This window comes from Mauremys reevesii, linkage group 1 (assembly GCF_016161935.1).
Source record: "Mauremys reevesii isolate NIE-2019 linkage group 1, ASM1616193v1, whole genome shotgun sequence".
Classification (NCBI taxonomy): Eukaryota; Metazoa; Chordata; order Testudines; family Geoemydidae; genus Mauremys; species Mauremys reevesii.
Genome location: NC_052623.1, coordinates 227,384,676 through 227,397,947, shown reverse-complemented (window position 1 = coordinate 227,397,947; position 13,272 = coordinate 227,384,676). Strand labels below are relative to the sequence as shown.

General features: G+C 40.4%; 1 protein-coding gene across 1 annotated transcript in view; it reads left to right on the top strand.

Annotated features, from left to right (window-relative positions):
• Window positions 1-12,210, top strand: part of CCND2 (cyclin D2) — a 56,015-nt gene extending 43,805 nt beyond the window's left edge. The window contains exon 5 of the mRNA XM_039501758.1: window positions 6,128-12,210. Within this exon, the coding sequence (XP_039357692.1) occupies window positions 6,128-6,283 (156 nt within the window). The 3' untranslated portion in view covers window positions 6,284-12,210. The remainder of the gene's footprint in view (window positions 1-6,127) is intronic.
• Window positions 12,211-13,272: the final 1,062 nt, after the last annotated feature.

Sequence of the window (13,272 nt, the reverse complement as noted above, 5' to 3'; positions counted from 1 at the left end):
CTCACAGCCCTGGGAAGTGTCATTTTAGGGCTCTGCATAAATTAAATGGATCATTATTTGTTTTTGCTATGAATTATTAAAAGATGTATAATATTATAAGAGAGTTCTGAAACTGACTTAACTGGGTGAGGATTTTCAGGATTTATGTTAGATGCAAAACCCTGCAGTTCTGTAGAGAATTGGGTTGTAAAGCACTGAGATTGGTACTTGGCTGTGCAAATGCCTGGTTTGTTTTAGAAAGACATTCTGGTTTGCAGTTTTGACCCTTAATGTTTTAAAAGCATACTGAGATCGTTGTATGAAACGTGCTTTATAAATGCAAAGTTTCATGATATTCTGCAAATGGATATCCGCACTCTTCCAATTTTTTATTTCTGAGCCTGATCTGCACCATTTTGCCATCAACTTCAATGGGAGCAGTGTCAGGCCCTGTATGAAGGAAGGTTAGCATGGCTGGAAACTTTTATTTGGTGATAGGGAGATGTATACACTCAATGAAATCCTTCTGATGTGGGGGGGTTCATCTGTGCTGGTAAACTCCTGTGTGACCTTGGGGCTCATCCCTTGATTACCTTGCACTTCTGTCAATCTAGCTGCAAAAACTGTTTGAAAACGAGATATTGTGTCTGATGATAGATTATATTCATTTGCTTAGGTCTTCTCCAGTGAACACAAGCACATCAGCAGCAGTTTATGGGAAAGGAAAACAGACCACAAACAGAAAACCAATTATGTTGCAACAAGCAGTTGCCAGAATATGCTATAATGGACTCACTGGACATTTTAACATAAGCCCAGTCATTTTACTAAACCGTGGAACATGATATTACAGTTACTACTTCTTAAATATGTGAATGTTGGTAATGGACCTAGAATGCACATGTGTTCTTGAGCATGGGATTTATTTGAATTTTTGAGGGGTTTTGGCAGCAATATATTTGGGACGAGAGGCCCAGTCCTCACCATTAAATGTTCAATTCCCTGACTATAGAAAGCATCCAACCATTTCCCAGCAAGATGAATAAAAGCAAAAGTTCTCACCTTAAAATAACTAGACAGATTTGTCATCACTAGCAGGACCATTAAAAACAAAACAATCAGTCCCCCTACACACCTCTTGCAAAAAAACCCAACAGAAATACCCCAACATCTAATGGCTGCAGCACTGTAAAAATCCAGATTTTTTGCTTCATCTCCCATCACCAATAAATCCAGGGTATTTAGTTACTTTTTCTCAGTGACATGTACGGTACTCCTTCACTTCAATCTTCCTGCTCCATGCTTAGCAAGCTGGGTATTAAAACTTCACATCTCTCCAAGAGCAGGAATCCAGTAGGTTTCAGTCCCTTGCTTTCTGATATGAATGTAGCATGTATGCAAAGTATAAGGAGGGATAGACAGCACAATGCACCTCATACCAAAGAAGTTGGTAGGAGGTCTAATTTTAGGCCTGGCATAGGGTCACCAATTTCGGTTGGACGTATTCCTGAAAGTTTCATCACATGACACAATCTTTAATGATTAATCTTTAATTCCTGAAGACTCCAGGACAATCCTGGAGGGTTGGCAACCCTAGCCTTTCATCCTCAACAGGACTCCTTTTACAATAAGGCAGCAAAGTCTTTTGTAGATTCATGAAAACCAGAGAAAACGTGGTTTTGGTAATTAAGTGTCTTAATATGAATAACTCCTGCTGGCATGGTTGCTACATGAGTTCTTAATACAGGATTATGGGCAAGCCTTCTTGCTCTGGTATGGTGCACAGTGTGCACAAATACCTGTTGTTGGAGTGCAGTTAGCATTTTGAAACATGTCCATTCAATGACTGATCCAGTGTGCTGACAGTACATGTAGTCCAGTGGATAGGATACTAGACCATGGGTCAAGAGATCAGCATTCTGTTCCTGGCATTGCCACTGACTCACTCTGTGGCCTAGTGCAAGTCATATAGGCCAGCATTTTTAGACACGACCTCCCACTTTAGGCACTGCATTTTGGGAGCGGGAGGGGGTGTCCAACTTGAGACACTATCTTGAGTTTCTAAGGTGCTGAGCATCCCCTGCTTCCATTGACTTAACTGCAGTTGTGGTTGCTCAGTGCACCTGTGTATTAGCTTACATTGTTACTCATTGTTTGTGCCCACAATATACCTCTAATCTCCAGAGGACAACAGGTCTATACACAGAGTGTGGGTATGAATGCAGAGAGATAGAAATAAGGGTGTTTCATGAAAAGCGCAGATGAAGACTTACATTCTGGTTAGTTGTTCTAAGAAAAACGGACCCCAGGAAATTAAAAGGAGTATGCTGTGGAATGAATACATGATGTGCACTCTCCTTCTTCTGAAGCTAAGGTACATCTTAGAGGGCTGTCTCATAATCAGCACAGTACAGAGTGAATATATCTGTCATTAGGGGCACATTACTATTTCAGACAGATTGCCATAAACTAGAGCAGCCTCTGGGATTCCTCTAATTTATGATAAGGGCTACACCAGGGGTAGGCAACCTATGGCACGCAAGATGATTTTAAGTGGCACTCACACTGCCTGGGTCCTGGCCACCGGTTCGGGGGGCTCTGCATTTTAATGTAATTTTAAATGAAGCTTCTTAAACATTTTAAAAACCTTATTTACTTTACATACAACAATAGTTTAGTTATATATTATAGACTTATAGAAAGAGACCTTCTAAAAATGTTCAAATGTATTACTGGCACGTGAAACCTTAAATTAGAGTGAATAAATGAAGACTCGGCACAGCACTTCTGAAAGGTTACTGACCCTTGGGCTACACTGATGCCAAAGAGCAGGCCAGATTCTGCATAGTGGAAAGGTGACTTAAAAGACGTCGTTGTCCCCACTGCACTTCATGCGATGTACAGCCTAGAATCTGGTCCCTGAATTCTGTGCTAAGCTTTTCCAAAGTGACCTTGTGTAAACTCTTAGTTCATCTTCTGTAAAATGGGGAGAATGGTAGTTGCCTGCCTCCTTAAGGTAGGGGTATGAGGCCTTGCTCAGTAATGACTGTGAAGTGCACAGGCTTATTAACACAAACAAGTGAAAGAGATGACACTAGAACTCATGGTTTCTCCCTTATGCCCAGCACACCTTCCCCCCAGTGGAGCAAGTATATTGAAACAGGAGGAAGAGTGTTGGCACCTCAAGCCAAGGAGAATGTCATTTCCCCTCACTTTAATCTCTGCCTTCTCCTAGGTTAAGGGCCTGCAGCAGCTGCTACTCCATCTGTTACATCTATAGTACATCCAGAGCTCTAGCTCTGTTCCTGAGGCATGTTTCAGTGTAGTTGGTATGTTAGGGGCTCTGTGGGGCTTTTAGCAGCAAGGCTCTTATGGGCTGTACTGAGCATGTACAAATGACAATTTTCAGAGGCTTATAACTTGGTTAGCCTGGGTGTATGTTCATGGGGAGAGCATACAGCACCTGACCCCACACTTCTCCGAATCCAAATTGGAAGGTCCTACTCCAAATCCTGAAGATGCTAGAGCTCTTCAGAAAAACCGCTGGGATTTTTTTAAATTAACTTTTGTCAAACTACCTGCTTTCCCTAGCCTGATTCTTGGAAATGGCTGAGCTGGTTTTGATTAAATTTTCCCAGATCAGGTCAGCCTGAGACAGAGAGTAAGCATGGAAAATTTCAGCCCAAGGGATAGAAATTTGGCAAAGTTACAAGCAACTGAAAGCAGTGGCTTATAATGGAAAGTATTAGGCAACTTGAACTATGGGAATTGCCACTTTCTTCACCTATAGTTAAGTGTTTAATATCAGTCTCATCAATCTTTGTTGGGGCTTCCATCTCTGGAGCACAGAGCCACGGGTTAAAGAGGCACATAGCTATGCCAAACACAGAGAGGTAACAATCCACCCACTGCACATCACACGGGCATGACACTGCAGCACAGTTTTCAAGTATTGCCTTGCTCTCTGCTAGTGATCTGACAATGGTATTGATCAACGTTATTCTCAATAAGGGAAGAAACAGTTGATTCTGACGGTTAAGCTGGAAAATACGACACCATCCTGGTCCAGTTATGCCTAGGCAATAGTGATGAACTAGCCTCTTGTTACTGATGCTCTAATGGTACCGCCATGATCTGTACCTAGCTGACTGATGTTAGAACTGAGTAGTGGCCTCCACGTCCTTGGTAAGTTTCTTGTTCATGATAGGACCAATGTCTCATCCAGTCCACTCTTCCTTGTATCTGATCAGCATAACAAACCATCCCCTTGTACTCTTTTGCCGGTATATCTACATGTACAAATAATGTTTGGGAATGGTGCTCCACCATGTAGGCATGGTAGTTTCTTTGCAGAGAGAGGGTGTGACTTTACTGCTAGCACTGAGTCTCCAGGGTCCAACACAAAGTGGTATTCCTGGCAGAGCATGAATTTTATCACCTGGAATAATCACACCAGCACAAATTGTATCAAGCACATAAATGTCACCAGTGGAGCAGACATGCCCAGACATGACTTATGCTTTCCCAGTCAGGCTGGGACAACAGATGTACATTGCAGGCCTGGGACGAAGCATACCTGTGTGCAGACTTCAAACTCCACTGGTTGCCACTATGTGGGTGAGGGAGCTTGCCAGATAGGCCCCTGGTTTGATCTGTTGTACTGCAGTACTTTGTTCTGTTCCCGACTCGACCACTGACTCCATGTGTGACCTGATACAAATCACTTCACCTCTGTACCTCAGTTTGCAAGTCTGTGAAATGGGAATAATGATACTTATCTAATCCTCGGTATAAAGTGCTTTGAAGTCTACGGCAGAAGTAGTTTTCTGATAATACTACAGTAGAACCTCAGAGTTACAAACACTTTGGGGATGGAGGTTCGTAACTCTGAAATGTTCAAATGAACAAAATGTTATGGTTGTTCTTTCAAAAGTTTACAACTGAACATTGTCTTAAGACAGCTTTGAAAATTTACTGTGCAGTAGAAAAATGCTGCTTTTAACCATCTTAATTTAAATGAAAAGCACAGAAACAGTTTCCTTGCTTTTTAAAATCTTTTTTTTAAACGTTCCCTTTATTTTTTAGTAGTTTACGTTTAACACAATACTGTACTGTATTTGTTTATTATGGGGATGGTGGTGGTGGTGTTTTTGTTTTTGTCTCTGCTGCTGCCTGATTGTGTACTTCTACTTCCAAACGAGATGTGTGGTTGACTCGTCAGTTTGTAACTGTGATGTTCATAACTCTGAGGTTCTACTGTATTGTTAATTATTGCTATTTTAATTTTGCCTGCACCCTGAATGCCTGTGCCATTTTCAGTGAGACATAAGTGTCCTAGCTTTGGCCTGCTCTTTCCCCTGTTGTTGGAATAATTTTGGTTGTTTGAATTTGAATTTGCTCCATGGGTGGAAGATGGTCCTTGCAAACTGCTGACAATGGTCTTGGTGCTCTGTGTCTTGGATTGTCTGGCGGTTGCTTCCCAGCTGTGTTTGTACTGTTTCTACCAGGGTTGTCTTTCATGAGGCCCAACTGTCAAGCAGTGTTTGGAGGCAGGATTACATTTTTGGGAGTCTGGGTACAGATTCTCTGAGCTTAGGGGCATCTCCTTTTTACCTCTTCGTTGCTGACCCTTCTAAAGAAAATACTTCAGTGTTCTATAGTAACAGCCCACTTCATGGCAGTGCTGTAAGATGTAGTACTTTGGACAATTACAAAAACCTTGATTTTATTAAAGGCATGTTTCTTCTTGCACAGAGGGAATGCAGCAGCTACTGCATAGCTACTACATAGCTAGGTATAGTCCTGCCTTTTGGATTTATATCTGTCCTGCAGGAGATTGCCAATGAATATCATTGAGTTCCCGTTCCAAAAGGCACTACTTTCTTGCAGGAAAGTTAGAATTTTAAGTTGCCAAGATTGTAACAAATGTGGTATTTGCTTTACTCCACCCAAAGGGCTGCATACGTGGGCTGCTTCTAGTGACGTGCAGCCTGTTTCTCTTCATAGCCCAATTCTAGGGTGAATGCATGATTTCCATTCACGTAGCCTCTGACCATCTTGGTTTGCCTCATTTCTGCTTGTCTTGACGCTTTGATTGGCACAGTGGGAAAAGATTGACTAACAGATCACTTTGCTTCCTGTTCTCTAGGACTGCCTTAAAGCCTGCCAAGAACAGATAGAGTCGGTGCTAGTAAGCAATCTTAGGCAAGTCCAGCAGCAGCAACAGCAAAGAAACCCTTCTAAGATGGTGGATGAACTGGACCAGGCCAGCACTCCCACAGATGTGAGAGACATCAACCTGTGAGGACGTCAGCCCAGACAGTCATGCTTGCTCCCTCTGCTCCCCCCCCCCCCCTTTTTTTAGAATGATCTTTTTTTTTTAATCTGCTCCCACATAGAACGTATTTAAAGCTCTTTTAGATACAAAACAAAAACAAAAAAAGAAGTAATTTAAAAAAGCATTTGGTGCCTGTGATGTTCTACAGAAGGGAATCCCACGATATATTTGATACTTGCTGTTTGATTATGTATTGGTGATATTAAGTGCTTATAAAAGCATAAAAAGTAGCTAGATAAATGTAAGCCTGCATTTGTGGGAACAAAGTAGAATATACTTTTTTGTGCGTGCATTATGACCTAGTGCATACACACCCTTTTTTAAATGTAAGAAAGGAATTGTGTGTGTGATGTTATGGCTTGACTAGATTGCAAAGCAATAGAATTAAGGGGTTAGGGCAAAGTGGGAAAAGATCCCTGAAGTGATTGAACCATTTTGGATGCAGAAGAGATTTGCTGATCTATCACCTCTGTTATTAGTCAGAACAGTTTGTTGGATCTCTGTATGTTAGTTTTGTTTACTCTTGCTGTCTGTGGTAGCTGCTACCTAAGAAAGAAGATGCTTTATTTTGCCAGCCGGAAGAGCAGGTGTTTCTTTCCCCCCCCCACCACCACTGCTTCCTACTTTTCCTCCAGAAATGGTTCATTCTAAACACAGCAGCATCTTTGGCATAAAGCTGATCCTGCTCTCCAGCAGTGGTCCAAGCCAAAGTATAGAATGCTTGCATTAGATGGCAGAAATATACAGATTAAAAATGACCTGTCAACAAATCAGACCACCTCCGAACTTTGGATTCCTAGATGCAGTGGATCATCTGTGAAAAAGCATTATATTCATTCACAATGCTAATGCTACACATCAATGTTAACTTTTGGCAGCTCTTTAGTTTGGTGTAAAGGCAATTAAATGATGCTCTGCCCATCTTCCTTTTTAACATCCTCACTGTGTTAAAGAAGATGTGATTTCCTTTGATCCCCCCTCTCCCTCCAAAAAATACATTTTCCAGATGTTTATAACTTTACTGGTCCACAGTTAGCATTATTATAAACCATTTCATTCGAAAAGCACTTTGAAAATTGTTCCTAAGGGATAAATGAAATGGTTTATGACAATTGTGCTGAGCAAAAAAAAAAAAAAAAAAAAAGCAACAATGCATATAGCTTTTAATAGTCAATATTTTCCAATATCTGATGTACTTCGCTAGTTCTGGTGTTGCTGGAAATTCCAACACCTGCTTCAGATGACATTCCTGTCACAACATTCCGGATGAAAGTCTGACAATTCTGTGTATTGTTCAGTGTCAGAAGGATCTTAACACCACCTGCATGCTTATCTATGGACAATGAAAGAAAATTGCTGGTGCAAAAGACACAAATGGTAAACATCAAGGTGCGTGACTTTGATTTTTATTACAAAGGTGTATTCAGTGTACTTGAATTTATTTTTCCTGCTCCATCTGTAAAGAAGAGGCATTTAGATAGCAAAGGAGATGGGGCGATTTTTTTTTTTTTTTGCACAATTGTATTAACAGATTGCAAATATACAGTTTGAAGCTGTTGGATGAAATGTTAATGTTTGCATTTTTTTAAAGCTAAAAATCCAGAAAGAACATGCTACTTTGAAGAATATTTTATGAATGGACTCTGCCATATTTGGCTAGATGAGGGTAGAAAATGGAGTAAGAATCTAAGGGGTTTATTTTTTTTTTATTTTTTTTTTTGCGCTGCTAAGAAGCTATGATTTGTTTCATTCTTATTCACATTAACAGTACTTAGCTGTATTGTTTCACTGAGTGTGCTGCTATTTTATAAACATTTTTATAATATATTATTTTACTGCTTAAATTTCAAATCCTGAAGTAGACGGTTAAGTGGAGATGAGTTCTTAGATTTACTGGAAATGCCCTGTACAGTTGTTTTCTAATAGCGTACTCATGATTTTTTTTTATTTTATTTTATTTTATTTTTCTGATCACATCCTGCAAAGACAGTATATTTACCTCAGGTTTACTGGACAAAAAAGGTTCCCATTTTCACAATACCTCACAACTTTACAGTTCTTTCCGCTGGGAGCCTCATGGATGGTCAATGCAAAAGGCAGCCAAAGCCTGTGTTTTGGTGAGCAAAGCACAGTTGCTTCAGTTGTGTAGGGGAACAGTTGTAGATTGCAGGGACACTGGGCTCCCGTTTGGTCTTAGGTATCCGTTTCATAGTGGAAAAAATACATTAACACGAGGATCCGTTCAGCAAAGATTCCTGCACATATAGATCTCGATCCTAGAAGCACTTAAGACCTGATTCTTCACTGTATGTCACCTTATGCAGTCATTTGTATTTGTGCAAAATGAGTGTCTTGTGGATATTAAAATGTTACCTCCAACATAAGTAGAAAATTCTGGTTTGGGAGCATTTTACATGTGCTTTGCCCCCATGCAAATGATTACTTGAGGTGCTGGACAGTGAGCATTGTACCTTTGCTACCTAGTGTAATGCTTTACTACCATAAGTAATCCCATAGGGCTAGATCGTGACTTTGGGTTGTCTGCATTGTTACGCTGCCCCTAGAGCAGTCCAGAAAACAGATTATGACCCCAGGAGTCACAGTCCCCTCCTGGTCTCCTCTCTACTTCAAAAAGGGAATAAACTGCACCAGGTCTATACTCAGTGTAGCGTATGCATCACAGTGCACCAGTGCAGCCACATGGCTGGCCACACTGAGGGTGGGGGAGCCAGGGCTCTACCCCTTTCCACCAACCTGCTTAGGGAGGGGGCTGTCCAGCAGTGTGGTGCCTGCTTCCTTGCCCACGATGCTGCCTGTCATACTGTTAGTTAGCCATGCCATGATTTGGCATAGAGAAATCAATGGGCCTACTTGTGGTAGCAAGCACTCTGCTCAGTAGTGTTAGTGGAATCAGGCCCTTAATTTGCAGTGGATTTAGAAATAATCAGCCCATTACTTTTGTAATCCTCAAAGGGAGTTTTCCCTGAGTATGGACTACAGGATTAGGCCCAACAGTCTTCTCTCAGTGGCTGGGTATCAAAAGACAAAACAAATGGTCTTAAAGTAATACTGCCAGGCTTTTTGAGCCCCAGATTTTACATGCTTTTAACACTGCATATTATAACAAAAACCACCTTTTTGTTAAGGCTATGTTAAGTATTCTCAATGAGAACCGAAAACATAGGTCCAGTTCCCACAAATTCCTTTGGATGGCACTCCATGCAGTTTCAGCTGTCTCTGTCCATGCAAAGGTGTTTGCAGCATCAGGCCCTGAGATACAGTAGTTGAGATTTTGTATTTTGTTTCAATTTTCTGAAATCAGTCCAATTTTGCAAAACAGCCAAAGTCCTGCAAAATGTTAGGTATTTTTCTTAAAAAGATAGAGCAAGTGAAAACAGTAAAATTTTCACTCTAAAATGGCCATATAATTAAACGGAAACCTTGACATTTTCCAAATTATGGAATTTTGTTCTTACAAAAATAAACATTTTCACATTAAAAACATGAAATTTAGCAGGTTCTGGTACAAAAAACTCGTATTATGAAAAAAACATGGAAAGTGAGATTATGGAGCCACAAAATAACTGCTTTTTTGTGGCAAAATTATGCCCCCCAAAACTCTGCACAGCCCTCCTCCTTATAAGATCTTACTGTGACATATAGTACCTTTCATATAGGTGTATACCAAAGTGATTTATGGGCTGGACCAAATTCTGTGCTAACTTGTGCCCCTTAAAAACACCCTTTAGTGGAGCTGTACATGTGTAAGTCGGCATAGTATTTGGCCACTGTGTTTATGGAGATCACTTGACCTACTTCTGGTATGGAACACAGCAGTCATGTGCCATCAGCACTAAACAACTGTTTGTAGAATTGAAACTGCAAGGAGAATGTAGGCCAGGAGAATGGAACGTAATTACCCACGCTGGAATTTGGCCAGGACAGCAGGGTTAAGAATTGTGAAAAATACCATAGGACTTTTAACAACCACAATGGTCAGGACTTTGATTTTCATTTCATTCAAAAAATAGCACTTTCCCAAGCACAGTTCCTTCTACCACCATGCTAGGCATTGACTCGCTATGGACTCAGAAGGAAGAGTGTGCTGTCTGCTGAATCACTAGCACCATTTCCTGCAGTACATACATTTTCCTTGGAAAGTTCATCATTAAGGGCTCTCTCCTGCAATCAGATCTGTGCAGGCAGTCTCTTGCACCCATGTGGAGCCCTATAGACTTCTGTGGAACTCAGTGCAGGCATAGTGAAATTCACTATGTTATGAAGGGCTAACTGCCATTCTGTACCCCTGTGTACTGCAGAGGGGGGGTCTTCACATCATCTTGAAACAGGCCAGCTTGGAGAGAGTTCTGGGGATGGGAAAGTGAATACACAGATTTGTTTCCAGAAAGGGATGTGGAGAAGCTACATAGGAGCTTTTGACCTGTCAGTAGATCAGAGATTAACTTAATTCCCCTCACTCCATGTGTGCACCCTGCATATAGCACGATTACTCAGGAATTATGCAGTAATGGGTGAATTTCACCCTAAAGAACCTGATAGATTATAACTCAGAGCCTTATCCTGCAAACACCTATGCATGTGAGAACTTCACCCGTATGAGTACTCCCATTGACAAAGGGACTACTATAAAATTAGTCAGGTGTATATGTGTTTGTTGAATCAAGTCCTCGTATTACCACGTAAGGTTTGTAAAACTGCCTCTGAGCATGATATAGTTAAATAATGTAGTTCTTTATTTTGTATAAAGCCGACACATAAAAAGTACAGTTAGAGCCCGCATGCACAATTTATTTCATAGGACCTACACTGTGTGCAGTCATTTTTAACAAATATATTTGATGCTGCAGTGGTGTAGTAAAAAATAAACAATTACTATGTGGTTAGAATCAAGAGGGCATTTACTATTATAATACACAGCACTCAAAGTATGTAAAATCTGGGTCCTAACAACTTGACAATATCACTTAAAATGAAAACTATTGTATGTTTTGCACAATTTTCATTTCAAACTGAGGACAAGAAAGACAAAATTGTTTTTTTTTGGTTTTTTGGGGGTTTTTTTGGGTCTGGCATCAATAAGTGCTATCTCAAAGCACCAGTGTGTGATTTTTTTCAAATACCATAATCCAGCCTTCTTCTCTACAACCCACTTTGAAAAAAGTGCCTTGCAGATTGTACCTTCCCAGATCTTTGATATAGTATGGCAAATATTTGTCATTTTTAGTGGAATATTTGGTTTATCTATCTATCTTCTATCTTAGGTACTTATATGGTCCCCATCACTATAGTATCTGAGTGCCTCACAATCTTTAATGTATACATGCTCCTAATATCCCGGTGAGGTAGGGAAGTGCTATTATCCCAACCTAATGCTGCTGGTCTTTGCTTGAATAATTGGACAGCTCAAAAGGTCCCAGCAACTCACCCGGCCACTGGATTTTTTCCACTATGTGTATTACCATGTTATCATGTACCTCAGAAATCACTCTCAGTTGCACAGTATCTGTTCTCAAACTTTTTTTTTTTTTTTTTGCTTTAATGAGTGTGATGCCATATCAAGTCAAAGTTATCCTCTCACAATGTGCCCTTTAAGAGGTGTGGATGTTTATATGGTCAGGGGATGCTAGAGAGTGCGGTAGTAGACATGATCAGTGTAAACAAAAAGTATTTAGAAAGTATGTGAGATTGTTTTTTGATGGATAAGATTCTGATAAAGTGTAGTCTCGATTACCTTTTAAAAGGTTGTCTCTGTTCAGTGTTAAGTCATTTTTATTAATAACCTGCTGTTTTGACTAGTTTAAAGATGGTTTTAAGAAATGTGTTTTGACGGGATTAGGTATGCTGTATGGACAATAAACTCACCTTGACCTGAACTGCCTGTCCTGTTTTTAGTCATTCAGCATGAAAATCCTGTAAAAAGAGGTGCATTTCTAGAGCCCAGTACTCTTTTCATAAATTGTTCTCCACAGCAAAGCAACTTATGTAGGTAAGCTGTACATGTAAAATGCCTCCCCATATTTAACTGAGTGTCATGGTAAAATAGACGTACTTTAAAAGTTAGCTTGTTGGTTAAGACTTACAGCCACACTCTGGTATGTTTCTTTCATGGAAAGCTCCTGTAGTATTTGATAGAGGTAAAACCAGTAACAAAAAAGTGGGTTTTAAGAATTCTTTGGGGTCTACAGAAATGTATCTAAAAATGTATGTAATTTATTGGAGAAAGAAATCCTTTCTGTATGTTTTCCAAACCAGCCTATAGAATTCTATCTATGGCAGTTTATTTAATTCTCTATTCATTTCTATAGGGTGTTTTTAAAAAAACAAAAAACCTACAGAAAAATTAAGTTCTATTCAACTTTTCCATACGTGTTGTGCAAAACTTGGAAAAAGAAAAAAAAAAGGCTTTGTGTTGGACAAAAACATGGAGAATTTGAGGAGAAATGGGCTTCCATGCAACAAATCTATTTCAGACTTCGGGCAGGAGAAGCGATCACAACCTTCTGAGGTTCCACCACTTCCTTCACACACATGCAGGGTTTTAAGCTCTTGGATGCATACTGTAAGCTGACCATTCCTTTCCATTCACTTGCGTGGTGTGACCACAGTGCCCCTTCTCCATCACTCCACAGTGCCGTATAAAGAGACACTGCAAAGACTTCATGATCTCTGTGTGGCCTTTACACTGCCTGTTCAGTAAAAACAGCAGGCCAAATTATCTGCTGGCATACCTTCATTGACTTCACTAGAGTTACACCTGCTAATAGCAGGAGTGAATTCGCCTCAGCATTTCAGGTCTTGTGTGCCCATAAGGAGGACCAAGATTCACTACTAAATGAGGAACCACTTGTGATGGGATCCCTGGGGTACAGCCTGGAACTGTGGGCCCCCTTAACTCTCCAACTTGGGCTGTCTCTCACAATGCTTTGCCAGTGACA